Source organism: Crassostrea angulata, chromosome 10 (assembly GCF_025612915.1).
Source record: "Crassostrea angulata isolate pt1a10 chromosome 10, ASM2561291v2, whole genome shotgun sequence".
In the NCBI taxonomy this organism is placed as follows: Eukaryota; Metazoa; Mollusca; class Bivalvia; order Ostreida; family Ostreidae; genus Magallana; species Magallana angulata.
Window position 1 is genome coordinate 53,372,495 of NC_069120.1, and position 27,102 is coordinate 53,399,596.

Sequence of the window (27,102 nt, forward strand, 5' to 3'; positions counted from 1 at the left end):
GGCGTGGATGCTGAATCAGAGCCACAGGTTTCAGACGCTGGAGGAGGTTGAGTTTGTTTAATTGGAACAAGGCACATGTTAAATAAATAATAGTACTTTTTCAAACTTGCATGGTTGAGTAATCTATAATATAAACGAATCGTAGATGTAGCTTCAGATACAGTGCCTGATCTCCATCAGCAAGGTTGCTAAAATAAACTCTTACCTTACTCAAACTTGCTTGATAGATGTGTTTGTTGTTATTAATGATATAACATGATTTCTACAATACAGTATTGCGTGATATGATACACTTTTGTATTGTATGATACAATATTATATCATATAATATTATATTGTAAAAAAAATACATGATACAAGATGATATTGCATCGAACGTATTGTATATTATGATATGACATGTTATCATATGATTTAAAGTTTTATATGAAATTGTATATTATAATACGATATTGTATACTATTATATTGTATTATATGATATAGTATTGTATCACATGTTTTTGTAATACATAATTTTATCACATGATACTGTATACTATGATATGATACAATGTTGTATCAAATTATATTGTATCATATGATACAATACCATATTATGTATCATATGTAATACAATATCATATGATACACTAATCACATGATACAATATCATACATTTTAACATGATATCATACTATATCATACAATTTTATATCATATGTTACAGTATTGTGATGTATTATTTGATATTATATTGTATCATATAATACTATTTTATGTTATTTGATGTATTATATGATCAAATAACATAATTTATATTGATACAATATGGTATAATATTTTATGATACAATATCATATCTTGATATATTGTTTTATGTAAGAATATCATTTTTTTTTATTATATGATGCAGTATTTTATTGCATATTATGATTTTTTTATATGACACAATATTGTATAGCATTACAGGGTGTAATATCGTATTTTATATTAGTGTATTGATAAACATTGTATCTTGATATTCGATATTGTGTCAAACAACACTACAGTATTCACGAATATCCAAGATCATTAACGATGATTTTCATATGATATGATAAAGGTATTCTCATAAAGGTGATACCTCGTCTCGGTGCTTTGTAACCTGTGATTACCTATGTTTAGAATTTTAAGGCCTTTTCTTTTATAGAGTGGGTCTGTGCTCCATATTTTTCTAATAGTCTAAATAAGGTTTAATTGAAAACAAACTGATTTCAATTAACGAAAACGTGGAGAGATGACCCACTATACTATAAAAATATCATTTTGTATCCCAAACATTGAACATTTTGAAGAAAAGAAAACAAGTTCGAAAATTCGTGGCCAAAGACACACACAATATTTTAACAGCGTACTTTTTTGTGTCTTAAATAGCTCAGTGGTTGGAGCACCAGTCATTAGTTTACCTTATATAACTAGGGTTTTTATGTTGTGGGTTCGATACCACCAAAATATAAGGCAATGTTTTTTTCTTATCGTTTGTTAAACATAATAAAAATTGAATTTATTTAGAAATTGCGCTTTTGCAAAGTTGTATTATAATACATTTGAAAAGATTTAATTGGAAAAAAATTAATTCAAAATTGATTTTACGACGAAACCGAATGGACATTTCCGCTATCTTAACCCCCCCCCCCCAATCTTGTTTATGAAAAAAATATTAGCTGTTGAACTTGGGTTTTTTTGGAGGGGCATAACATTGCATATATGGTACATTATTTTGCTAGAAAATTAGTGAAATGGATTATGGATACTATTCACAAAAGAAACCAAGTGTAACGGATAGAAACCTGTGGGTTCCGACGATTATGTCATACTGACAGCTTTCCTATTTTAATGACTAATATGGAATCACACAATGTAGCCCCGTGCAGAGATTTCCGGTTAAAGAGTAGATGTTTACTATTAACAAGAAACTGATCGTCGGTCAAAAATAGACCAAACAATGTATAGCGCGTTTTGAAAACCTTTCGAGCCGGAATTTTAATTTATTTAACTTTTTTTAGGCGCCGGGGGGGGGGGGGGGTGTAAGTTTGTATAAAAAAAAGTCCTGGATCCGCGCATTCAACACCAGTGACAGGTGCGCGGAAATTACAAATGTTGGTGTTATCAGTAAGACATTAAACTTCTTTGATGAATAAGTTGGCGCATGGGCATTTTTTTGTTGGGCTTCGGGTACTATGGCATGTGCTATCGATTGAAGCAATAAATGGAATGGACTAGGGGCATTTTAAAATCAATTTTCAAATTGTTGATTCACCAAACATAGTGGCATAAAACCTTGTCACATGAAATTAAGGAAAATAAAACAAAAATAATTTACCGTCATAATACATGTACGTCCATTAATGATGTCAAACTATCAAGAAGTTAAATAATCCATTAATACTAAATTAGAAATAATATTGTTTTCTACGTTTAGAACTTAATTCGAACGTTGAAGGTAAATTTTTGCTAGACAGAACAACAATTTATGACAGAATTTTAAAAGTTCTTTACAAATTACGATGTCCTATTCCTTAACGTTTTAGATTGCAAAAGTCCATAAGGCGATATTTTGTTGGAATTCATAGTTTAAAATATCTCCAAGTTTCAATTTTAAAAGGGTGTGCAAAATTATTGGCTTTGTTGATTAAAAACACACTAATTTGATTATGAAAAAATAATTAGTTTTTTAATCCATAATTCTTTTAATTTCACAGCTTTTAATTCTTTTTTCTTATAACCAATTTTCTGCTTTCACTTTTTATCAAGCATTGATTAATAAAACATTACTTATAATTTAGAATTAAAGTTTGTACTTTAGAATTGCAAGAAAAACGCTTGTAAACGATTAAACGTTTGGAATATTCTGAGTTATATAACTTTTAAAATCAGAAACATTGCAGACGTTATCGACAGGAACCCTGATGACGTCACTCGGCATCAGTTCCCGCCACGTGATGGAGGTTATGGCGGTAATTGGTTTATCCGACGGCGGGAATTCGTGTCCCCAAAGAGTTGGATGTGTCTCGACCATCCGTCATGTTCTGAGCTTATCATCCGTTCCCACAGTACATCGATTATAACAAGTTGATGGTAGGTGACGATTTCCAGCCGGGGTCTGTATGGGGACACGCCGAGCCCATGATGTACTTCGTGAGTCACCCGGTACACCGGATGCAACGCGGGCTGTGCTCTGACTCTTGTGCAATGCATATTTATTGAGAAGCTCAAGTCAACTGAATTTGCACATTATCCCGTGGCAATATTTCCGATATTTAATTATTATATTAAATGTATGAATCCCCCCCCCCCCCCTCCGATCTAAATTTTCTTATATGGTAGGTTAACCCTTTGCTTGTAGATCTGAGCATTTTTTGAGTGCTGATTTTTATTCACAGACCAAAATTATTATCAAAGATACCATGTTTTTTAATACAAATTGATTATGAAATAAAACGTCCAGGTTGCGTAAGCAATTAGAACAAATACTATAATACCAGTTGTCTGAATCCAAGGCTCTCTCAGTTGTCTGCAGATAACGGTACGGTAGTAGCTGTAGATTGGGTCAGTAATAACGCGGTGTTTACTCACGCATCATAAATCCCTCCCCAGTGCATCTTCAAAGTGTGAAGTGTCCTATTCCTTCGGGAGGCTAGGAATTCAGGTGAAAAGCCAGGGCGATGGTCCTCACTTAAGACTTTCATCACAGATAATTATATTTATCGCGTTAAAGTGTTGTTTGTAATTTTAAACGTAGTTCAATTGTTTCCACTCTTATTGATGCCAAGCAGAGGTAAATAAAGGGACGGATGGTAGGAGCCTTGAGTCTGCCAATCACAGACGAGAGGTTCAAGTGATATGGACCATCGCTGTCAACAGCATCTGTATCTGTAGATAGCGAGTCTATTTGGGTGAACATGACAGAAACAGTCGCCCCAGATTCACCCAACAATAGCCTGGTAGAGCTAGTATCCGACCCCCGGGCCAAGAATCGGAAGCTGAAGTGGTTCAGTAAGAAAAGGCTGATGGGAAAACGCGTGTTCTCTGAGATTTATAAAGATACAGGGATGGACGGTATGAGGGGTAGCACCAGGGACGGCACCGTGATACCCCAGGGCACCGTCTGTTTTATGAGTGAAAACCCGTACAGAATCTGTAAGGTAAGACCAAGTACTCGCCCTTCATCATCCACTAATTCTTGCTTTAGGTATCGTTTGATTTGTTATTTTTGATAAGACATTTTTGATTCCTAGATGGTTCTGCATGATTCCTCATAAAAACCATCAGAAATGGGGAACCTTTTAAAGAGAATGTGTTCTTGGAGGTGTTTTAACGTCTCATGTTTTAAAAGGAAACTTAATTATATATTCTTTTCAATTTGATTTTAAAAAATGGATCCAGTATTAAGGAAACATAGAGAAACTCGTGGAATTCCTCCGGCATAGACATTGTATGTCAATATTAATTACTTCGTAATTCTCACGAGAAGGTGCTTGAATAAAGACTGCAGGGTGCGTTTTAAAACAAATATAGAAAAATTCTATATGGAAGTCATATAGGCCATCCTTGAAAAATGGTTTGTTTGGATTACCGCCTGGAGGTTTCTAGACCCAGGAGAGAGGGAGAGAATTTTTTTTTTAATTTTTCAGACTTGAAGTTTAACTTATTAAAGATGAGTAAAAAGTAAAAAATCTCCTTATAAAACAAAAGAGTTCTTTATTTTGCTAATAAAATTTTATCATAGGGAGTATTTCAATAAGGCGTGAGGCAATATCAAACGAACAATAATTTTATTTTGGCCTTGTTTTGATTATCTTATTTGCATAAATAAAATAGCGTAAAATTCGTATCCCAAAAATTATTTTTGGTTTTATTTTAAGGGGCTCACTCTGTCAAGGAATTAGAGTGTTAAATTAGAGTGTTAAAAAGGTGATCAAACTCCAATTTAGTTGAAATCTTTTGGGAGGATAATAAAAGGTCTCTCTAACTGTCCAATAGTTTTTTTTACATTGTAAATATTCAAATATTTCTTTTGCATGTCAATCTTTTAACTGAACCGTTTTGACTATTTTAAGAGGAACCAAGGGTTTACTTTGACTCTAAATTGATCTTAGCGTAGGACATGTTTTTTTAATTGAAATTCTAACATTAAAACATTATTAATAAGATTCTGTTTTTCAAAATTCTCTCCTCTCCTTTTCTTTTGAAACCTTTTTAGTGATTTGTTAATTTAAAAATCTTTAAAGTTACATGTACACGTGCGTTGATAAATGGATAAAACCTTTAAAATATGTATTTTTACGTTATAAGTTACAAACTTTCTACTAATTGTACAGAATATTCCAATTACATTTAGAAATAATCATGGTGTAATAAATCGTGTTGATCAAACTTAAAAAAATGATTTCCCCATGGTTCAGCGTTTACTCGGCGTTAACCAGACTAGATGATATTGAAAATAACCAGACGTGGTTTACATTGTGTGTGGTTTTACAGTGAGCACCTTTCGCGGGATCCCCCGAGTTGTGTGAAAGGAGTTTATGGGTGTCTACTCAATAGTTATACAAAAAGTCTAATTATTGGAAATCAAATTCTAAATTTGAACCTGAAAAAATTGTATAAAATTGTAAAAGCGCTTTGAGAAATGCATTGCAATTTAAAAGCGCTATATATATATAAAAACTTGCAATTATTATTATTTATATAAATCCAAAATCTAAATCGGAAATCTGAAAAAGTTCTAGTAACTCGACATGCGCACTGCCAGTCATTAGGACTGTGTGGTCGTGGGTAATAACGGTCCTATCCGGTTCGTGGTGTTTCACTAAAAGAGGAAGCTCCTTTTTGAATTATTGGTTTATTGTTGAATAAAAACTGATACTCAGATATAGTATTAAACTAAGCGAGGAACGAAGTGAAACAGTGAAGTAAAATGTTCCTTAAACAAGGGCTATATTGAGAAGTGTAAAAGTATGCGAGGTCTGTTGGCGTATGCTGATGTATTCTGATTAGCTGGGTGTGAATTGTTCCCCTCTGTAGGCTGTCCCCTGTCTTATATGCTTAATTATTTACAAATCGATCAGCCATATGCGTTGACAACTAAAATATTTGTGTCTTAAATTAAAAGATATTTAAAGCTTAACACACCCAAACATAAAAGAATGGCATGCTGTTTGGGGGACGGTCTTTGTCATGTCCCATATCTTGACTTTCGACAATCCATTATTTGAGCAATGACGTAAACGAATCGGAATATAGTCAACAAAAATAGTTTTAAACTAAAGATATTTCGCGTACGATTTGATTTAAATTCTAAAGTAAAGACGAATACCATGTCTACCGAAAAACGGAGGAAGTTTGCTTTGTCCGGGATATTCCGCCGGCGACACACGGACAAACCAACGGAGGAAGTCGGGATAGACCTGCTACATCCGGTCGACGACGGTGATCCGACAAAATCGATTCCCAGCCATGCCGGGGGATCGGGAGACGAGGATATAGGAAAGGTTAGAAACAAGCCACTAACAACGCGTCGTATACTTGTAGACCAGCTGTTTTTTACCTGTTGACCTTTCACGGTTTTGCAGGTTTCTTTTCCACGTGTTCAGTGTACCGTGACCACTTCACCTGTTTATATTCATGATTGATTTGACCCTGATTACCCATGTTTTTTACATTTATTAATCCTCAGGTTCTAGATCCTATTCCGCCTTTCATAACACCAATCATTGCTCGTCCCTTGGGGATTTTTCTTGAAGTGTCTCTTTGTTAACGATCCAATTGATTTGCCGGGGTTCCCAATGTCCTCATTTAAACTCTTATTTCCCCATATCTCGAACTAATGGCGCATCATACCCGGTACAGATGCCAAACTTTGTCCTAGATTATGAAACACCTGAAAAGAAATCAGGTTGTGTAAGTTTATGGTCCGTACAATGCGTCTCTAGTTCTCTGTCAACAACCGGCCCTGCCCCATCCTGCAGCTCGATAAGGATGCATTATACGATCAAATAGTCCTCCATTAACGCTATTCTATTCGTTTGTTAAACAGCATGTTTTGAAAAGACACAATGGTCAAAATATTCATCCCCTTAAATGAATGTAAAATAATATTTTGTTGCATTTGACGAAAGCCGACAGATGCTGCGGGAGATTGTTCTTTCCGTAGCAAATAGCGCTCCACAGGAGGGTGGTTTTGAGGTATCTTCAATTTTGTCATTTACAATTTTGTTGATCGTTACTTGAAATATTTACTGCATATTATAAACCTTTACAAAATCGATTTAATTACTGCATCTTCGAAAAAAAAACAAAACATTATCTTAAAAAACCTAGGCTTCATTTTAAAAATTTGAAATTATGATAAAGGTTGCTTGAAATCCGTTAGCATACTCACGCCTGTAGTGAACATTTTCACGCGTGTCTTCAGACTCATGAACCCAAAACGGGAAAAGGATGAGACGAGTTTTGCGACATTGTGTTATGTTTTCAAAAAATAGCTTTCGTATTCATTATAAAATTTTTAACGGGAAATGACATATTGTTATCTAAATGAGGACTGAATTGAGTTCCTTATATGGGAGAAAGCATGTAATGTATAACTGATACACAAAGACGAGAAAGATGACATTTACTCAAACTTTCAATTTATTTAAATCGATTTTAATTTGAAAATGTACATATTTGTGTAGTGTTAGTGAAAAATTTATTTTCAGTCATGGAATGGTCGGTAATCCACATAATCGTTAAATGGACACACACGGCTTTTTCGGGAGAAAATATCATTGGCCGTGTATAAGTTCTATGGATGACTATTATTGGTTTCAGACTACGAATGACCAACTTTTCTACTTCTGTTTTGGTCAAATCAACTCTTCCCTGTAATAGCCTTACTTCAACTATATCTTTAATTACTGAGTATATAAATTTATTTGATTCACCAAAGAGTTATATGGCAATAATTTGCCATTAAAAAGGAGGGGTATTTTATGTCTCATACTTTTCACGAATTTCCGAAAAATTTTCTTGCACAGGTAGGACAATGAACTGGCCATTTTGATGGTTTACAATGATAAGCAAGCAGTTTAAAGAGTTTGTGTTTTTCACTGGAATCGGAGGAATTATTTAGGGTGATTGTTATTTTAATTATGGGATATGTTCACAAATTCCAGCTTCAATAGTAAAATTTCACTTAGCCAATTCTTAATGTTTGGTAAGCTTTATTGACATTACCTTTATTATTTGACATTAATATGCAATGTAAAAAGCGCAAAATTGGAAAAATAAATATCCATAATATTCCCTTTGATGACATAAAGGATTATTTATCGGCAATAGAAAGTTTGCTTTCAGTATTTCTAAAATTCAATTTTACTTATAGAACAAGAGAGCATCCTTAAAAATTCGAAGAAATTTGGATTTTTTAATTTTATTTATTGTGACTAATGTTTTGCATGACATACACGAGTGACAACAACTAAAATAGAATCAAAGATTTTGTTCTTTACTCAGATAATTTTTTTCAAAGGTTGCAGCCGCTGGAAATGTTACAGAGCTACAACAAATCATAAACAATGATCCGTCACGCATCAATGCCCAAGACACCCGTGGCTGGTCCCCCATTCACCATGCCGCTTCCCGCGGTTTTACTGACGTCATCAGCTATATATCGTCACAAGGAGGAGGTATAGCCTTTATAGTAAAATCGTAACTTTATAAAGTTTCAGTTTGTTCAAACAAATCATTTATTTTATAACCTCTAAATGTTTCTATAAAAAATAGATATAAACCTTCAAGACAGAGAGGGAAACACGCCATTACATGTCGCTGTAGAGAAGGGGCAGCAGGACGCCATAGAAAAGCTGATTGATCTAGGAGCGGACACGTCCATACTTAACTTCGCCAAAATGGCGCCCGTCCATCTGGCTGTCGACCTGGGGCTCCTAGAACCACTGCGTGTAAGTCTTGTGAACGGATTTTATTTGTTATCACGCCATTAGCTTTTATTTCACTTGATGTATGTCTTTGTTTTTCCCTCTATAGACAATTCTGATCAAAGATAAAACCAGCGCCATACTTCCGGGAGAGACTGGCGCCACGCCCCTCCACTATTGCGCTTACAAGGACAGAGACGAGTGTGCCAAACTACTGGTACGTTAAACTTGGCCAAATTACTGGTACGTTAAACCGTGCCAAACTACTGGTACGTTAAACCGTGTCAAATTACTGGTACGTTAAACCGTGTCAATTTACTGGTACGTTAAACCGTGCCAAACCACTGGTACGTTAAACCGCGCCAAACCACTGGTACGTTAAACCGCGCCAAACCACTGGTACGTTAAACCGCGCCAAACTACTGGTACGTTAAACCGCGCCAAACTACTGGTACGCCAAACTACTGGTACGTTAAACCGCGCCAAACCACTGGTACGTTAAACCGCGCCAAACCACTGGTACGTTAAACCGCGCCAAACTACTGGTACGTTAAACCGTGCCAAACTACTGGTATGTTAAACCGTGCCAAACTACTGGTACGCCAAACTACTGGTACGTTAAACCGCGCCATACTACTGGTACGTTAAACCGTGCCAAACTACTGGTACGTTAAACTTGGCCAAATTACTGGTACGTTAAACCGTGCCAAACTAATACTTCTGCTAGAAGGAACACAAAAAAGCATTATTGAAGATGTGAATAAACTTGGCAATTAAGTTAATCATTATTCTACGTTGGAAAAACTCTACGTTTGAAGTAATGTTATATATCATGATCTAAAGACAATACTTGAGTGCTTTAACACTTAGGCAAGTCTGCACGTGTCAATATTGGGACGGTGAGCCAATGTGCCTTTATTCGGTTAATGCAAACGTTGGTTACGATAAAAAAAAATGTTCTAGAATTCCATTCGCAAACATACTTTAATTAAGTGGGCTAATAATATTACTAGTTTCTAAAAATTGATAACTGCAAACGCGTAGATTTCAGTTGGAGCGTTTATTAATTATCTTTAACTAAGCAATTCAGATGAAGGTTTCATTGCTTTCGGTCTAATTCTAATTATACAGTTGTGTGTTTAGAAATCCATGGACATATAAAATACCCATCATTCTAATTAGAACACGGTTTTGTCCGTCAATATCAATTTCACCATCCTTTCACATGATTGATTCCGTTTCAGCTTGAGCATGGCGCCAAGCCGTGTAAGAGTTGTGATGACGGGTTCTACCCGATCCACGCAGCAGCTACCAGGGCGTCGGACAAAACGTTGGAAGTCCTCATCAAACATGGTAAGACACCACGTGACCGTGACCATGTGTCTATAATGGACCAATGATTAGGGTTTTAGCCAGTTATAGTTTTTGGTTACCATTTTTCTATTGTCGTCTGTTGCTTGATTATTTGAACAGTTATTTGTCAACCAAAAAATCCAAGATTTTTTATTAAACTATTATGGAAGATCCTTGCTCTTTAATATGATATTGGTATACGAGAAAGCTAAATCAGTCGATAATCTAAATGATAATTAAAGCAAACAGAGGTCTAAGCATTCATTATACAAATAGTTCTAGAAAACTCACTTTAAAATTTATATAAACATGCCATCGTATGTCTTTTAATCTAGTTCAAAATTGAACTGAATTCTTTGGAAAAGTAATGTAATAAATAAACTTAATTTTATTATGTGATTTATGAAAAAATGTATTGACAATAATCGATTGAAGACTTTTGCTATGGGTAGTCGGTGATGGAAACCTCCTGTGATATAGCGATCGTCAGCAACACTCTCTCGCTGTATATTTTCAGTTGAACGTTTGGGGTACACCCGTGAGGTGGTGCTGTCCTTCACAGATAAGTACAACAACACTCCTCTCCACTCCGCCGTCAGCAGCGGCGACCCAGAGGTATGACGTCATAGCTATTTACGGGTCCAATTATGTGGAAAACCTTTTATATAGCTGTTTAAATGTTCTTTTTTTTCTAAGGCTGTAAGAGTTTGTCTCAATGCTGGAGCTGCTTTGGACGTGCAACAGGTAAAGCTGATATATCAAATAAATAATGTAACTGATTGATACTCACAAGATTTATTTAATGACGTAGAAATCGGTATTTTAAGTGAAATTTGAATTCACAGGAAGATAAATCTACGGCTCTTCACTTCGCCTGTGCCCAGGGTGGGCTCAGCATCATCCATATGATGCGTCAACTACAGCCCGAGAAGTTCATGACTGCCAGCAAGAAAACCGACATTCTAAAAATGACGCCATTACACAGGGCAGCGCTCTTCAATCACGTGAACGTTGTCAAGTTTCTGATTGATGAGGTAAGTCACGTGGTCTGACATGGTGATTAGGAACTGGATAGCTGTGACCATTTTAAATTATATAAATTTCTTTAAAAAGAACACATCTGTATAAAGTTATAGAAAAACATTCACATTTAAAAATCTAAAGTCTTTCTTCACTAAATAATACCAGGCAATTATTTCTAGCTTAGCAAATCATATCAAAATTAAGGTAGATGCTTAATTTGTTGACCTACGAGCCTCTTTTTATTCTGATAACAATTGTGCGAGAGTTCATTAAATTCCTTCAAAGATTATTTCAAATTGTTTGCTGATCTGAAAATTAGCTTGAAATATGTTATTATTTATTCAGAAATTCAACCTTGAGCAATACAGCTCATCAGTTTACAATAATTCACATATTACAATATAATATGCAAATTCCTGGGTTAGACTCTTTGGAGTCTAAAATGGGGAGTGAAACATATGATCACGTGTTCCACAGTTCCCCCCAGTTTCACACATTGCATATAGTAAATTAGATGTAAAGTTGCATATTATATACGGATTAAAATACAGTTTTGAGTCAATAAGTATCACATCCTTTGAATTGCAGGGTGTGGAGGTAAATGCCGTCGATAGCCAGAAGAGGACGCCATTGTTGTTGGCCGCGTCAAAAGGAGCCTGGAAGACCGTGCACCTGTTGTTAGAAAGTGGCGCGGACATCTCCCTCAAAGACAACAAAAACAGGAACTTCCTCCATCTTGCCATAAAATATGGTGGAAAACTTAATCAATTTGGTGTGCAGAGCATCAAGGTTTGTATTCTTACATTGAAACTAAGTATTGTCATTCAAAACTATATTCCATGTCATCAAACGCTGAGTTACGTTTATTTGGAAACTTGTAGGGGATAACTGACTTGTTTGTGCCAAAGTTTGATCTTTGAATATGTAATACTGAGTATATCAATTTATTCATTTCTCAGTCTTTGCAATATTTAAAAAAAATATAAGAGAAAAAGATAAAACCTTATCGTTTAGAATTTATTGCACAAAGCTTCAAATATCAGGCTCTGTGGACATAAATATTTAGACTAGCTCCCTTTTTATCTTAGTTTCACTATTCCAGTCTATATCCCCATTGTAAAAGTGAGACTGAGATAAAAAGACGCATCATCTAAGCCTTATGATCCCGGGTACTAAGCTCTCCGCCTTTTTCTTTCAGCACTTTAAGAATCTTCTGAACGAGAAGGACGACTACGGCTGTACACCGCTCCACTACGCCTCACGGGAGGGTTATCTTGTGGCCCTGGACGACCTGATAGAACTAGGGGCCATCGTCAACCCCAAAAACAAGGACAAACAGTCCCCCTTACATTTCGCCGCACGGTGAGTGACCAGGCCCCGCCGTCACCAACTTTCTTCAGGTCAATACTTGTCCTCAAGTCTAAATTTTTACCTCAAATTCATGTACGTTTCCTTTAAGGATTTGAGTTGAGGGATTAAAAAAATTTGGTGACGGCGGGACCAGAGCTAGCGTTCAGAGAGGCGTAAATATTTATAATGAGTTTGTTTACGTTGCCGTTATTTTCTTCTGACCCCCGATCTTGTCTCATAGATACGGCCGTTACAACACTTGCCGCCGACTGTTGGACAGTAAACTGGGCCCCAATATCATCAACGAGTCGGACTGTGACGGATTTACGGCGCTCCACCTAGCGGCGTTAAACGGAAACGTCAAGATCATCAACCTGCTGATGCAGAAAGGCGCACGCGTCACACGGTACCAATCACGTGGTTTCCACGTCTGAATATCATTTTGTTTCTAATGAGAACATATATAGCGCATATTAAGTAATTAACAAGGATGATTTATCAATAAAAATAAGAATATCTAGGTGAGTTGACTGTCTCTAGGCATATGTAGTAAAATGATAAGTTAGTGATGGAACCCTCACTCCATATGTACCACTGAAATCTCCATCATAGAGTGTATACTTTTATTGTAATAATATTAATTTATTAGACAATAATATTGTAAAAATAACGGAATTACTTATTTTCGATCAGCCAGGCTAGAAGTGGAGTTGAGTTCTTTTACCTTAACTTCACTTAAAAACTACTTTTCATCGGAAATGAGTCATAAAACGGTGTAAAGTGTGGGTCTAATTTATTGTCTAAACACTCGACTCCTACCCGAACAACCTTTAAAAAGCCGTATATCTTCTGAAGTGCTCTGTCGATGATCAGCAAGAAAACCCAATGTGATGTTAGAATTGTTCGGCAAAACTTGTGTTTTATGTGTTTCAGATTTATTGATATTTTATATTCAATGATTACATTAGGCCACGCTTCCTCGAGATTTATCTAAATTTAGCATTTCCTTCATATCCATATATGCTGTCCTCAATATTTGGGTCAACATCACCCTCATTTAGCAGCGCCAAATTAGGTTTATTAAGTCGCAAAGCCGTCTGCAACAGATGTGAAGGTCGTTTTATAGCAACAGAGAGAATCCTAGATAAAAAAAGGACCAAGTTCGGCCTTCACACTTTCCAAATTTTGTTATCTAAAATTGTATTGCTTACTTACATGAAGTTGAACAAAATTATAAATAAGAAATAAATCAAAGATATATATTAACTTTTTTCTCCTGTTTTTATCCAAATAAAATCATGAAGTCGGGTGGGGGATAGGAAAATTAAGCCTTCTTTATAAAAGATAATTTGAAGATAAATACATGTAGAACAAAAATTGACCAATGAATACAGGCTTTTATTATACAAATTTTGAAATTATAACTCTTTATTTGAATAGAGTTGAACAATAAATATTTGATCAAAATTATGCAGAATAGTTTTAATTGGGGTCAATCCAACATGAAATCATTTTTTAAAAATGTAAATTCAGTCAAATTTTATGACGATTCTATGTTTAATTTCGAAACCATCCCTTCTCACGAAAACGAGGAACATGTTATCAAAAATTGTATGAAGAAAGCAGCATGCGTTTTTGAACTTATGCTTACGTATAATCCTTTATTTTTGAAAATACAAAGAGTATGTTTAAACCAAACATATCCATGAAATATTTTCGCTGACTAATCCGTTTTCTCGTTATGTGATTTTAAATTTAAACAAGTGACAAAGTATGATACCGAGGATTTGCAAAAGGTGCACAGTCTGTGCTTTTAGTTGATGTGGTATTTGAAAAAGAAAGACAACTGCGTTAGATTTTTGTTACTAAACATTGGATACTGAGTAATTCATTTGATGAACCGAGCGCAAACTTACGTTTTAGGGCTCATGATGACAACTCGCCTATCCATATGGCTGCCCTTAATGGCTATACAAAATGCATCCGAGCGCTTCTTGGTGTCCATGCCAACATTCTTGACGTCAAAAACAAAAATGGGGTAAATATATAGCTCAATTTACTCTTTTTATTCGTAATGTAAATGCATCAAAACGTCCGGCACTTGTTTTTTATATATATTTTAGGACACAGCTTTGCATCTAGCTTCACGTGCAGGACAGCCCAAAGTGGTCGATCTTCTGCTCTCGCTTGGCGCCAAAATCAGTTTGAATATAGAAGACAAAAGTTTCATGGATATTGCGATAGAGAATCGCAAGGCTGCCGTAGCACTGACGTCTGTCAAACATGAGAGGTAAATAAAAGTAACGCTTACGTTTATTATTAAGACGGTCACCAAGCACCATATTTAAGTAATGTAAAACTTACTTCACGGACCAGGTCTGCATTTTACAAAATAAATTATGACTAAGTCGTAAATCTTTCCAGTCTCGTGGAATTATCTTTTAAATGCAAAATTCACACAAACCCATTTCAATCAACAATATTAACTAGTGTTCGTATGTTTTACTGATTTTAAATTAAAACATCTGGTTATTTATGAAAAATAAGTGATAATAAATCTTGTTGTTTGTCTTAAGTTCTTTTGTAAAACACGGCTCTGACGATGGCCATGGGACCTGTATTAACGCAAATAAAAAAAACTTGGTGGTGAATATATCACATAACTTTTTGAAAATATATGTATTTCTGTATTTTTGAAAGCAAAACGAATAGAAAGAAATATTAGAATATTGTTTGTATGTAAATAATCTTATTTATAAATGTGTATTGTTATTTTATGTTAAGGTGGAGTGAAATTTTACATACCTGTTCCAAAACGTTTGGCTGCCCCATGCATGGCCTGATTCAACATCTTCCAGACGTTTGTATGGTAAGGTATATGCATGTACATGACTCCCTTGACATTTATGTATCTAGAAATGATTTTCCTTTGGAAGGCAGGAAGCATAGAATGATATTAAATAAATCTCCGTTAATAATTGTGCCTTTCTGGTTACAGACAGTCCTTGATCGCTGTGTCACCAATGTAGGGAATCCACATAAAAAGGACTACTATGTAAGTCAGCATAAATTTGTATTGTGGAAACTAGATCTCTATGACGTAGCTACTGTTCTATAGTGACCCGCAATTCAGTTCAAACTTTATTGGGTTATTTTATCTTTTTCCAGATTGAGTACAACTTTGAGTATCTGCAATGTCCAGTACGATTTGTCCGGGAGGCGAATAAGAATGGGGGCGACATACAACCTATGTTTGCCCTCAATGTAAGAATTTAATTAACTTAAATCGTTTCTTTATATTTATATCTAATCATTGAATAGTTGTATAATGTATGAAGATTTAGTTGGTGAATAGGTTATATATTTAGTTTAAGCTAGATTTTTTTTTCGCATGTCATTTTTTTTTCAATGTCTGTGTTTATAAACGTAATATTTTTGGCTGTATATTCTATTCAGCGGTTTGCATTTCTCTGCAACCTCTGAAGTTTCATCTTTATTAAGTACATGTACATAGCCAAGTTATTAGAGCTAACTTTTTGAAACATAAATTTCCACCAAAAACCGTATACGCCCAATAAAATACGTTTAAATTATTTTACTTTAACCTTTTCCAGATTTCTCTTCGTTGATTTTAACGTTATTAGATATGAAGTTAATAAGCTGGGTTTTTTTTTTTATAAATTTCAGATGATGGTCCGCCATGGAAGAGTGGAGTGCCTGTCTCATAAACTCTGTCGTACCTACCTTACCATGAAATGGTCAGTGCTTCTGTTCTACGGCGTATCTAAAGTTAAAACACACATAGCGACATCTTTCTTCTTATGTCAGTTTAATCATATGTCATATTACAAATCAATTGATTAAATCGTAATTTGAAACTATTATACTGAGAGACGTAATTGTACTCTGTTTGACAACAACTCTCAGAAAAAGTATTTTTGTAACTGAGTTTGAAACACTTCGCTGAGATTTTGCTCTAGTCAACTTTTGCTCATATCTTTTGAACTATGCAAGAGACCTCCTATTTGGTCAATTAAAAGGTCAAGGTCAAAACCGAAATAAAGAAAAAATCAACCCATTTATCCACATAACATGTAATACTAGTTGTGTTTCTGTCCCAGGCGAGCCTATGGTATGTGGGTGCACTCAGTGAATCTCGTGCTGTACATTGTCTATCTCGCCCTGCTGACATTGCTGGCCACCAAAGACTTCACGTCACACACGCCGCTCCCCAACAATTCTACTCTGAATTCAACGCAAATCACAGGAACCAAATCTGATGAAGTAAATTATAATACTCAAAGCTTACAAAATTCACTTCACTAACTAATTATAAAATTAATGAAATTTCATTAAACTCATTAAGTATGTTTTTAATTACCACGTTTATGAAAATATTATTTTGAATAACTCTAAATTTTAACATGCAGTCCAACTTTGATGAACAAATTCAGTCAAAACATAACCCCGTGTCTGCTTTAGATGACCACGTGGTACCGGATGATCACGGGGCTGGTGTTCGTTCTGACGTCAATCAACATCCTCAAGGAGCTGGTCCAGATGGTGCAACAGGTAATGCATACACGGTATCTGCCATTTTTCGTGACGTCATAAAAAAGTACCCATCGCTCTAGTTTGTCTGCAGAAATGCCTACCTATGGTAAGTTTTTTCAACAAACATTGGCACCGTTGGCATACCAATGGTAAGAAATTTTACCGGTGGTAAATTTTTCTACCAACGGTAGTACTCTGAACGCACCCCATGGTCGTCTGCTAGTCGAAGCTCTTTCAACCCAATCAACCTGTCAACCTACATGTAAATCAAATGGTTTGTTTCACGTACGGACAAACTAGATTCTTTCAAAGTTCGGGTATCCTTTGGACGGTGTAGCAATAGAGTAAACCTGTAACTTTTAATTGGTTTCTCAACCAAGTAGTCTGCTGTCTTTGACCGTGGAGTCTGTGTTATTTTTTTCGTGTAAGTCTGACTCCTAAATGCTCCATCGCCTTATCATATTATTAGTTTGATTTAGAATTCTTGATCCAAATATACGTATTTTTCAAAGTTTTATGGTCCGAATGTAATCATGTATTATATATTTTATAGACTCTGCAAAACATCCGTTTCCAATTGTAAATAATTGTGTACATTAGTCTTTAAGCCAATTCAGTTGATAAAATAGGGTATAAATGTGGTTCTTAAGTATGTTTTGGTATTAAAATTTTCACAGAATATATTCCTTAATTAGTTAAATAAGTCCAAAATCATGCGCAACTTTTTGTGCGCAGTCTAAACTGTAGACCTATGGTCCGTTTACCCGAATTTCCGTGGAGCTGCAGTTCTGCAGCTAGTTCTTTTAAAAGAATAAATAAGCATTTTCAAAATGGAAATGGGCTGTAAAGATGCGTTTCGATACTGAGATGGGTATATTGATTTTATAATTTGGCAAAAAGATTTCGAAATTTTTCGATCGTTTCATTATATTTGAACACGAAAAGAAGCATGAAGATTTGAGTTATGCTACATGTATGTATATTTTTGTGAATTTTATAATGAAATTGACTTAAAATGTCAACATCTTTGAAAAATCAATTCTATTGGTGCGTTCCGTTAAAAAAATTAATTGGAAATAGTTACCTAAAGAAATTTTATAATACTTTAGTTAGATCGGATTAAGCAGCTTCAATAAAACAGTTATTTAAATTAAAAGTTACCTTGATAAAGACTTTTAGTTTGTTTTAAACCATTAAAATGCATGGTAGTCAGTTTTCCACCTGATGACGTCACATTTTTTGTTGTTGCTCTAAGGGCCAGATTAACCAAATAACCCGAATTTGCTCATGGCCTCTTTCCTTTATATATTCCCCTCCCTTTACTCACGCCAATCTTTTTTTTGTTCACACCCTACTTCGATTGCAGCGGCTGCGGTACTTCCTGGACCCCAATAACTTGGTGGAGTGGGTGCTGTACGTGTCGACGGCCGTCTTTATCGCCCCCGTGCTCTTCAATGACTCGGGCTGCCTCAACATGGAGGCCGGGGCGGTAGCTGTGTTCCTGGCCTGGTTCAACTGTCTCCTGTTCCTGCAAAGGTATACAGCGCTCAACCAAATTAAATATTTAGTTATTACTGCGATTATCTTATGTTAATATAAACAAAACCATCAATTTGAAATTTTGGTTAAATTGTTGCTATTTAAAAAAATTAAAATGGCAAAAAATTACATGCCTCATTTTTGCAAAATTTATTATACGCATGGAAAACTGGATAAACAGTTTTACTTATAATTTTTTTTATTATCAAAACTGAAGTGTTCATTTTCTGTTATCAAGACGCACGGTAAAGTTTAACGTCTCGTGTATTTAGCGACCCAACGGTAGATACTGTCTTCCTATAAAGGATATCATCTTGTCGTTTCTCGTAGGTTTGACGTGTTCGGGATTTACGTGGTGATGTTTCTAGAGATCCTGGCCACATTGTTCCAGGCGCTCTGTGTCTTCTCCATTCTCCTGGTTGCTTTCGGGCTCGCCTTCTCCATTTTGCTGAGACACGAGGTAAAACCCAAGCTATCTTTACCTCATTCTTCAAACATTTGTAGAACCTAAACTGAGCTGCGTGCTTTGATTTTCTCGTTATATCTTAATCATCGTTTTTGTCCATCGATGTCATTTTTCAGGCGCTTTTGTGCCTCATGCTTACTTCCACAGGGGCCAAGCCCGTTTTAACATTAATTTCAATGTAACCATAAATAAAGAAAGGGGTCGAACTCTGACCCAAATAAAAATCTACCAGCTCGCTTCAAAAGCCTAATAAATCAATTAATTTTTAAAAACTCGCAATATGCATGTATTTTTCACAAAAGTAATGTCTGAGATACACTCATGCCGAATTTCAAGTTGATGAGTCTTAAAATAGCGGAGATATACGTCATTATTCTCTCGAAGTCGCCAGTTTATTTTTACTCGGACATTTACCGGTCCAGGGCTCACGATGGGATTTTGCCTCTGACAACAGCAGTATTGCAACAAGTCGAGAAACATTCGCACTAATCTTTGAAAATCTTACATCAAATGCACGCTACTTACATACAAAAATTCCGATAAAATTCCTTAGATACTCTCCATAATGAACTTTTATTCTGCAGCCACATCAACTTCTGACCAGACCGGCCATTTTGACGTCTTCGAGAAAGACTGATTCTGATTGGACCATCAGGAATATTAACCAATGAAATTGAGTTAAACATTAACTATCAGAATGGCCGGTCTGGTCAGAAGTTGATGTGGCTGCAGAATAAAAGTTTATTATGGAGAGTATTTAAGAAATTTTATCAGAGTTTTTGTATGTAAGTAGCGTCCATTTGATGTAAGATTTTCAAAGATTAGTGAGAATGTTTCTCGACTTGTTGCAATACTGCTGTTGTCAGAGGCAAAATCCCATCGTGAGCCCTGGACCGGTAAATGTCCGAGTAAAAATAAACTGGCGACTTCGAGAGAATAATGACGTATATCTCCGCTATTTTAAGACTCATCAACTTGAAATTCGGCATGAGTGTATCTCAGACATTACTTTTGTGAAAAATACATGCATATTGCGAGTGTTTTAAAAATTAATTGATTTATTAGGCTTTTGAAGCGAGCTGGTAGTTTTTTTTATTTTGGTCAGAGTTCGACCCCTTTCTTTATTTATGGTTACATTGAAATTAATGTTAAAACGGGCTTGGCCCCTGTGCTTACTTCTAATATACACGTGACTTCTATAAATAGGACAGCCACGCCTACTCCACGCCCCTGATGTCCATCGTGCGGGCGACGGTTATGATGCTGGAACTGGACTACATGTCGTCCTTCAATGAGCCCTACTTTGACGACAAGCCCAGCACGCTGCCCTACCCCTCCCTCACCGTCTTCTTCATACTCCTCTTCGTTCTCCTGATGCCCATCCTCCTGGTCAACCTACTGGTGAGTCTTGCCGGGCTGTATGACGTTCTTCAGGAAAGTTCTTGCTAACCAAACACCCGTCTATGTCACTATTGTTCGGTGTAAGATTCAGCTTTGTTAAAGCTGATGAGAATTTTTTCTGAAAATTTTGAGTTCTTCTGAACTCCTCTGAACATAATATTGTGAAGCTTTCTAGGTACATGCATTTATAGTACACAATGATAGTGATGGGCATATTGCCAGAAATATCCAATTCCATAGTTTATCTGAATGTTCGCTCTTTTAAACTCAAAATAAATTATTATTGAAAATACTACGAAAGCAATTTGAGTTTCTTACGAACACCATTTGTAGATTGCATATTACCAAAAATTTCATTTTAATTATTTACATGTAACCGCAAATTTTGGCACTTTTGAGCATTTAAGGATAAAAGTGTAAATATGCATATTGTCGGAAGATTGGCGGGAAAAAACTACGGCAGTCATGACCCTTTATTGAATAAGTGCGTACCCTGCCAATATATTGTTACAGCATTACCAGGTAATCTGGGAGCGTAGTGTATAAAAGCTTGTACTTTTTTCTTAAATTTTATTTGTTGATAGATCGGTTTGGCAGTTGGAGACATAGAATCAGTGCTAAGGAACGCAACTCTGAAACGCCTTGCCATGCAGGTAAGTATTTTGTTTAGATGCTTAAGATGAGTATATTCTTTCTTTCAGTGGAAAATAATAATAAAACCAATTTTATCAAAACAAACACCGGTATTTAATATTATTTGCATTGATTCATTCGTAGGTGGAGTTGCACACGGAACTGGAGCGCCGTCTGCCGGCCAAACTTCTGGAGAAAGTGGACAAAATAAAGCACAAGGAGTATCCGAACAAGTGCGGGAAATACGTCAGGGTGAGTGCTCTCCCGCTCAACGGAAATCGTGATCGGTGCATGGTTTATCTGTATCTGTATAAATGAGGAATTCTCTGTTGATATTTGTAGGTGTTTAAGAACCTGATGGAGAAGGATGCCGACAGTAGCTCGGTGTGTGGGGGCGAGGAGGCCAGCTACGTCAAAACGGAACTCTTCAAGCAGAAAACCAGGTCAGTGTCCCCAATTATAGTTCATTGGGATATGAACTTGTTTTGTTAAGTGATCAGTTCCTGTAAAGCCAAATGGTAGGTTCTAACCGAATTCATATTCCTGTAAATTTGCAAATGAACGTCTTTACCATTCAGGAAGTTACATAAGAATTATATTTTTCAAATGTTGGCGTATTTTTTTACACTAGTTTTAGAAGGACGCATTGTTTCCAAAGTATCAAATTTCTTTCTATTTCAAATAAATTGAACAATATTTTATAATGCGTTGCCAGACAATTAAGAGAGAAATCGCCTTTGACCTGATTACACCACATACCATTGAACGTACTACTGTTTTCCCCATATGAGAGTTATCTCACTTATCAAAAAGTAACTACAGCCTTAAGCTCAGAGAGTGAACGACCAAGCGGTGTTTAATTGACTGAATTTATCATACTTAGGTTGAAAGAACTTTCTGTGAATATGGAGCGAAATTATGACATGCTGAAACTGATAGTTCAGAAAATGGAAATAGAAACAGAAGCAGACAACCATGATGAAGGCTTTCACACATCACACAGTCTCGATGACGTCATCAATCCCACCTGCTCCAAATGGAACTCGGACGTCCTAAGAAAGAACCTGATTCGACAGAATGCAGTCATCTCTAAATGGAAAGAACATTCTCAACACTCCAATATACAGAGTACCTTTGATTGCTGAGTTAGATTTTGATGGAGTTCAGATGACATTTTGGCTGATGAATCTCTTACATGTATCTCAACATTGTTATCAATTTTGATCAAGAACAAATCCCCATGTGTTTCATGTTAGACATTCGTGAGTTCAGTCTCCAGTATTGTAAAGAGTCAAACTGTTTGTTGTTGAACAAAAATGTCGTATTTGGTCTTATTGATGCAAGTTGATTGTTCATTGGTTTCCAACTTCATTTTAAGGTAGAACCTATGTCGCTATATATCTTCTGAGAATAACTACCGATGGATGTGAAGCAATTTGAAATGACTGGTTTACATTTTTAAACAAATTATTCTTACTAACTAAATGAAAACTTGCATTTCTTAATATATAGTTTAGTGTTTTCGCCTAAGTTCGTTGTACAGTTCTCTTTATGGCAAAGTTTCTGTTGTGACAAAAGTCCTTCCATTACTGTATGTATGGAATAAAGAACGTTTTTAAGCCATTTAAATTCTCACTGTATACTGTTGATTGTGAACTGGGAATTAAAAATAAAAGAAGTGAAACAATAATGAATATTTATTAGTGTTGAAATGAAAAAAATAAGTATACAATCAAAATCTGTGGAATCAATGGAATTCATAGTGACTCAATTTTATTTGATTTCATAGTACCTTCTGTCGGCTGCAAATTGCATTCTATATACGTACGCAACAAACCTTAAAGCACAGTTTATTTATTAATCATTATGCAAATTCATAAAATAACGTAAATTCCTGTGCAAAAATTTGCATCGAGAAAACTGGTTACTGTAAATTCCTAATTAAACGCGATGAATTAATATCCGCGTAAAATCGCGAGAAGCCCGTCTCGCGAATTTTAAAATCTCGCTTTTAATTTTCAGACATATGTAAACTACATGAAACTATGATAAAATTTCGGCATTCGCGATTTGATGGAAAACCGTTGAATCGCGGAATTAAGTACTCGCGTAAAATAAGGAATCTACAGTATTGTAAATATATATGATTTCAAACATAAGTTGCAAATCAACCATAAATCGAAATTAACATTTTATAAGCCTCGTGGTACGAGAACAACGGAGAGGGTATTAATGAAATCTCTAAACTCATCACTATGTGGTTATGGCTCAGAGAATGGAGCCATGGGAGACATTTTACAAATATGGCAATGCAGATATCGGTAGTTTATATTTGCTGCGCCCCCAAAAGCATTTACCACACTATATCATGTAGATGATACACGTGACCTTTTGGCGTGTATTGTTACATTACGGACTTTTGCATAAGTTGTAAAATTCATTTGGCCTCTTTGGATGGTTGTAGGAATAACCCAATGGGTTCTAGGAGAGTCTAAGACAATGATATAATGATTGATCATATAATCTCGTTACTTTTCCATCGAATTCTCGTCACGCGAGATTTTCTGGGGATGAGTAAAGACGTTGTACGTTCTCTGAACTGTGTGTCTTGTTCGTCACTCGTTAAACAGCAGTTCCTTGGTGCATTCATGACGTCATCGAGTGACATATTACTTCCGTTATAACTGCTGGCGTCAGACACGGAGTTTGCGCTCTCGTAGACCCATTTTAATTCCATCATGGTGGCGTGAAGATCAAGGAACCGCCTCAGTAGTTTGATGTCATCTTTTCTCAGGATCACCTGCAAAGAAACCAATTAAGATGTAAATTTAAAACATTCAATAGTTCTATACTATACTTTAAAAAATAAGTCTATGTAATGCTTCAATAAATGCCATCGAATTTTGGAATATTAGGTTTCAAATGAGACATTTATTCCAATCTATGATTATTATTATTAATTAACAATTTTTTTAGTATCAAACTTATCATTCTTTGTTTTTCAATGTTGCATAAAACAGTACTGTTGTTTTAAGAAACAAGAACACATTGTTAAAAAGTTAACCGGGACATGAACTTGGTTGGTCACGTGATAAAATCCTGAGAAGCCTAAAGGTCCAAAAATTCGATCACGTACAAAGTTCATATTCGGTGAACAATTTAACATTGCTGTTTATTTCTTATATCTACGTTTGAGAATAGAAAACCGTTCAGAATCATTAATATAACGGTATTTTTATGTTTACAATACTGCAACTGTGCATTATCATTGTGATGCCATGAAAATGTTCACACAGTGTTGAACGTTCTCGCTATTCTATAGATTCATATAAGGAAACATATTTGCAAATGTAAATATACAGAAATGAAAGTTTATACTAAGTGAAATCTTTATGTTCATATAAGGAAATATTAGCAACTGTAAATATTCGATATATTGATAGCAGCCATATGATGTATATTTAGTACATCCCATGCACATACTCTTTGTGAATACACAAATGTTTTTCGGTCATTCATTGGAAGTGAAACTAGTTTTCCCATGTTGAAAGAGAATATTTCTGCCAGTAAAAGGGAAAAAAAAGTTTTGGTTATTCAATGACTCCATTTTCTTAATGAAGTTATTTTGATGGAGTAAGCCATAAACAGCTCTTGCCCGCTAGACTAGCTTAATCTGATGTCTTGTTGCACTCAGGGATCAAAGCAACGCGTAAAGCGCTAAATAATAATCCCAGTTCACGCTTTACTATTCAGCCATTTAGGAGCGACATTAAATAGGTTTAAACTCTTTTAAACGGACAGTTTAAACTATTTTGGAGACAATCCTGATTAGATTGAGTATCGCGATAACTAGAAAACCATTAGGCAAGGTGTAAGTATCCATGAAGGCTGGCTATTTGAGTTGTTTTGTTCTCTATAACATTTATTGTGTTTCCGCCATGTATGTTTATTTTGTTTGTTTATATATAATTATTTTTTTATTGAGGGAGTTGTTGGTTTTTTTTTATATTGACTTTTTTCGGGAGGGGTGTTATTGGTTGTTTTTCATTTTAGAGGGTTTTTTTGTTATCTTATTAATGCAATCTGTGGTACCAGATTACCATTGCATTTAACATATTAGTTTCTTTCTATTCAATTCATTGCAAGAAATCGTGATGTTCCCCATATTAATTTGCATAAAGATTATTTTTCGACAAGCTGTACCAGCTACTCTCCCCCATTCTCACGCGACGTTCCCCGCCACCTCTAACGGGCCTTGCTCTGTGTATATGACGGAACTAGCGCGATAGAGACAGGGGACTAGCAATTCACGATAAATCGCTCAGTTTAGAAACTGTTTACCATTTCTGCTGGTTATATGGCTGATAAAAAATATTGCGGGATTATAAAACCCTAAGCTGGTCGTGTATAAATGAATATCAGTGTGTCTTATTCAATGTTGCGCTTTTATGACGGGTTTGCGTGAGGGGGCCCCCAGTACTTACGTAAACGGATAATGCCGGGAAGTGAACTCGAGAATTGTTCATAAAACGACAGGGTAATGGTGACTAAAAGAAAATTGTTTTTCACAGTTCGATGTGAAATTTTACAGTGGGATTATATGTTCTCTTTGAAGACGGTTAATAACGTAAAGCTTAACTCTCTTATAAATACACATTCGTTTGACGTTTAACTGAGTTTTACTGTATAGTACTCAAAAATCGAAATCGAAATCCTTATCTTTGGAAACCAAATCTTACAAAATTTCCAGAACAATAATTCAAATTCATTATGGTTCGGATTAGGAATTACACTTGGAAATGTCTGCTTTAGATGACAAGCCAGTGATTATTAACGGATACCAATGCCATCTCAGGTCTATAATCCTATTACCGACCGTAAACATACATGCTATACTTTAAATATTGTAATGGATGGTAATTGTCATGTTGTTAATTTTGAATTTACTGGGTGGGTGTAAATACAAAATTTACAACATGTTGTAAATTTTGTATTTACACCCATCCAGTAAATTCAAAAATTCAAAATTTACAACATGACAGTAATCATCAAACTTACCATTTGCTGCCTGACCCACTCGAGCGCTGATAAAATATCTCTCCCCCGGGACTCGGTACTGTCCTGTGGCTCTTCGTCTGTCCAGTCCCTGCTCACCCTCAGAAACTTCGGGGGGAGGGTCACGGGGGTCGGGTCCTCATTGATGACGTCACAGCGGAGGAGACAGCCGGGTATTGGTAGGCTGATGGGATTCAGGTCTACAGAGATTGGTTGTTGATCCTCCATCTAATCTTCATAGCAAACATTTATACGACCAACCACTATACACAGACTAGAACTATTTTGTACCGATCCGGATGCCTGATTTGCGAGTCATGCCTGGCTACCCCGGGGCCTTGTATCTTATCTGCAGATAAGTGCACGCTATATATCTTACAGAAGCTTGATGTGTTGATATTCGATCTTCGCTGATTAAAACACTTAAGCGACACACATTTACTGTCAAAGATGTATCAGTTTGCGCCGACCCAGTAGTTGTAAGACCAACCTTGTGCTATTGTTGTCCCTCTCAGATTAAAAATCAGAGTGAACAATAGCCGTGTGAATTTGAACGGTGGACATTGTTCAAGAAAACAGCAATACGTCATCACGTCACAACACTCATTCTTTTAATGTTAAACAGTATGTACTATAGCCTTAAATATGTTCACTTTATATGTATCATTATTCCAAATATTATTTTGAACTAAACCGTACATCCTACATATATACATATACCTGTATACCCGTTTAAATGTGCTTTCAGGTTGACCAGCTACGGACTCAATAAAAATTATTTACCTATAAG

The 27,102-nt window shown here is 35.7% G+C and overlaps 2 protein-coding genes across 4 annotated transcripts; one reads left to right on the forward strand and one right to left on the reverse strand.

The window, feature by feature from the left end:
* The first annotated feature begins 3,592 nt into the window (after positions 1 to 3,592).
* Positions 3,593 to 23,388, forward strand: LOC128167171 (transient receptor potential cation channel subfamily A member 1-like). 3 transcript variants are annotated; one of them, XM_052832742.1, is made up of 26 exons: positions 3,593 to 4,165; positions 8,533 to 8,689; positions 8,787 to 8,962; positions 9,048 to 9,155; positions 10,183 to 10,291; positions 10,809 to 10,906; positions 10,988 to 11,035; positions 11,137 to 11,325; positions 11,903 to 12,103; positions 12,513 to 12,676; positions 12,906 to 13,070; positions 14,588 to 14,702; positions 14,788 to 14,954; positions 15,449 to 15,533; positions 15,663 to 15,719; positions 15,833 to 15,928; positions 16,352 to 16,422; positions 16,786 to 16,948; positions 17,147 to 17,236; positions 18,585 to 18,754; positions 19,088 to 19,217; positions 20,430 to 20,624; positions 21,209 to 21,277; positions 21,402 to 21,509; positions 21,600 to 21,700; positions 22,141 to 23,388. In XM_052832742.1, exons 1-26 carry the CDS (start codon positions 3,923 to 3,925, stop codon positions 22,400 to 22,402), a joined length of 3,537 nt encoding a protein of 1,178 aa, XP_052688702.1. In that variant the 5' UTR covers positions 3,593 to 3,922; the 3' UTR covers positions 22,403 to 23,388. The 3 variants fall into 3 exon arrangements, with proteins under 3 accessions (XP_052688702.1, XP_052688703.1, XP_052688705.1); XM_052832743.1 differs by lacking the exon at positions 3,593 to 4,165 and adding an exon at positions 6,256 to 6,511; XM_052832745.1 differs by lacking the exon at positions 3,593 to 4,165 and adding an exon at positions 7,074 to 7,205.
* Positions 22,940 to 26,847, reverse strand: LOC128167172 (uncharacterized). The gene is made up of 2 exons (XM_052832746.1): positions 26,316 to 26,847; positions 22,940 to 24,057 (listed from the first exon to the last, which is right to left on the reverse strand). Exons 1-2 carry the CDS (start codon positions 26,538 to 26,540, stop codon positions 23,773 to 23,775), a joined length of 510 nt encoding a protein of 169 aa, XP_052688706.1. The 5' UTR covers positions 26,541 to 26,847; the 3' UTR covers positions 22,940 to 23,772.
* Between the last annotated feature and the right edge of the window lie 255 nt (positions 26,848 to 27,102).

Bases quoted from the DNA above. Each gene is read 5' to 3' on its own strand.
- LOC128167172 (XM_052832746.1), bottom strand. From the start codon at position 26,540: ATGGAGGATCAACAACCAATCTCTGTAGACCTGAATCCCATCAGCCTA. The intron at 24,058-26,315 runs GTAAGTTTGATG...GTTTCTTTGCAG, and splicing joins AGTGGGTCAGGCAGCAAATG to GTGATCCTGAGAAAAGATGA.
- LOC128167171 (XM_052832742.1), top strand. From the start codon at position 3,923: ATGACAGAAACAGTCGCCCCAGATTCACCCAACAATAGCCTGGTAGAG. The intron at 10,292-10,808 runs GTAAGACACCAC...GTATATTTTCAG, and splicing joins GGAAGTCCTCATCAAACATG to TTGAACGTTTGGGGTACACC. The intron at 10,907-10,987 runs GTATGACGTCAT...TTTTTTTCTAAG, and splicing joins TCAGCAGCGGCGACCCAGAG to GCTGTAAGAGTTTGTCTCAA.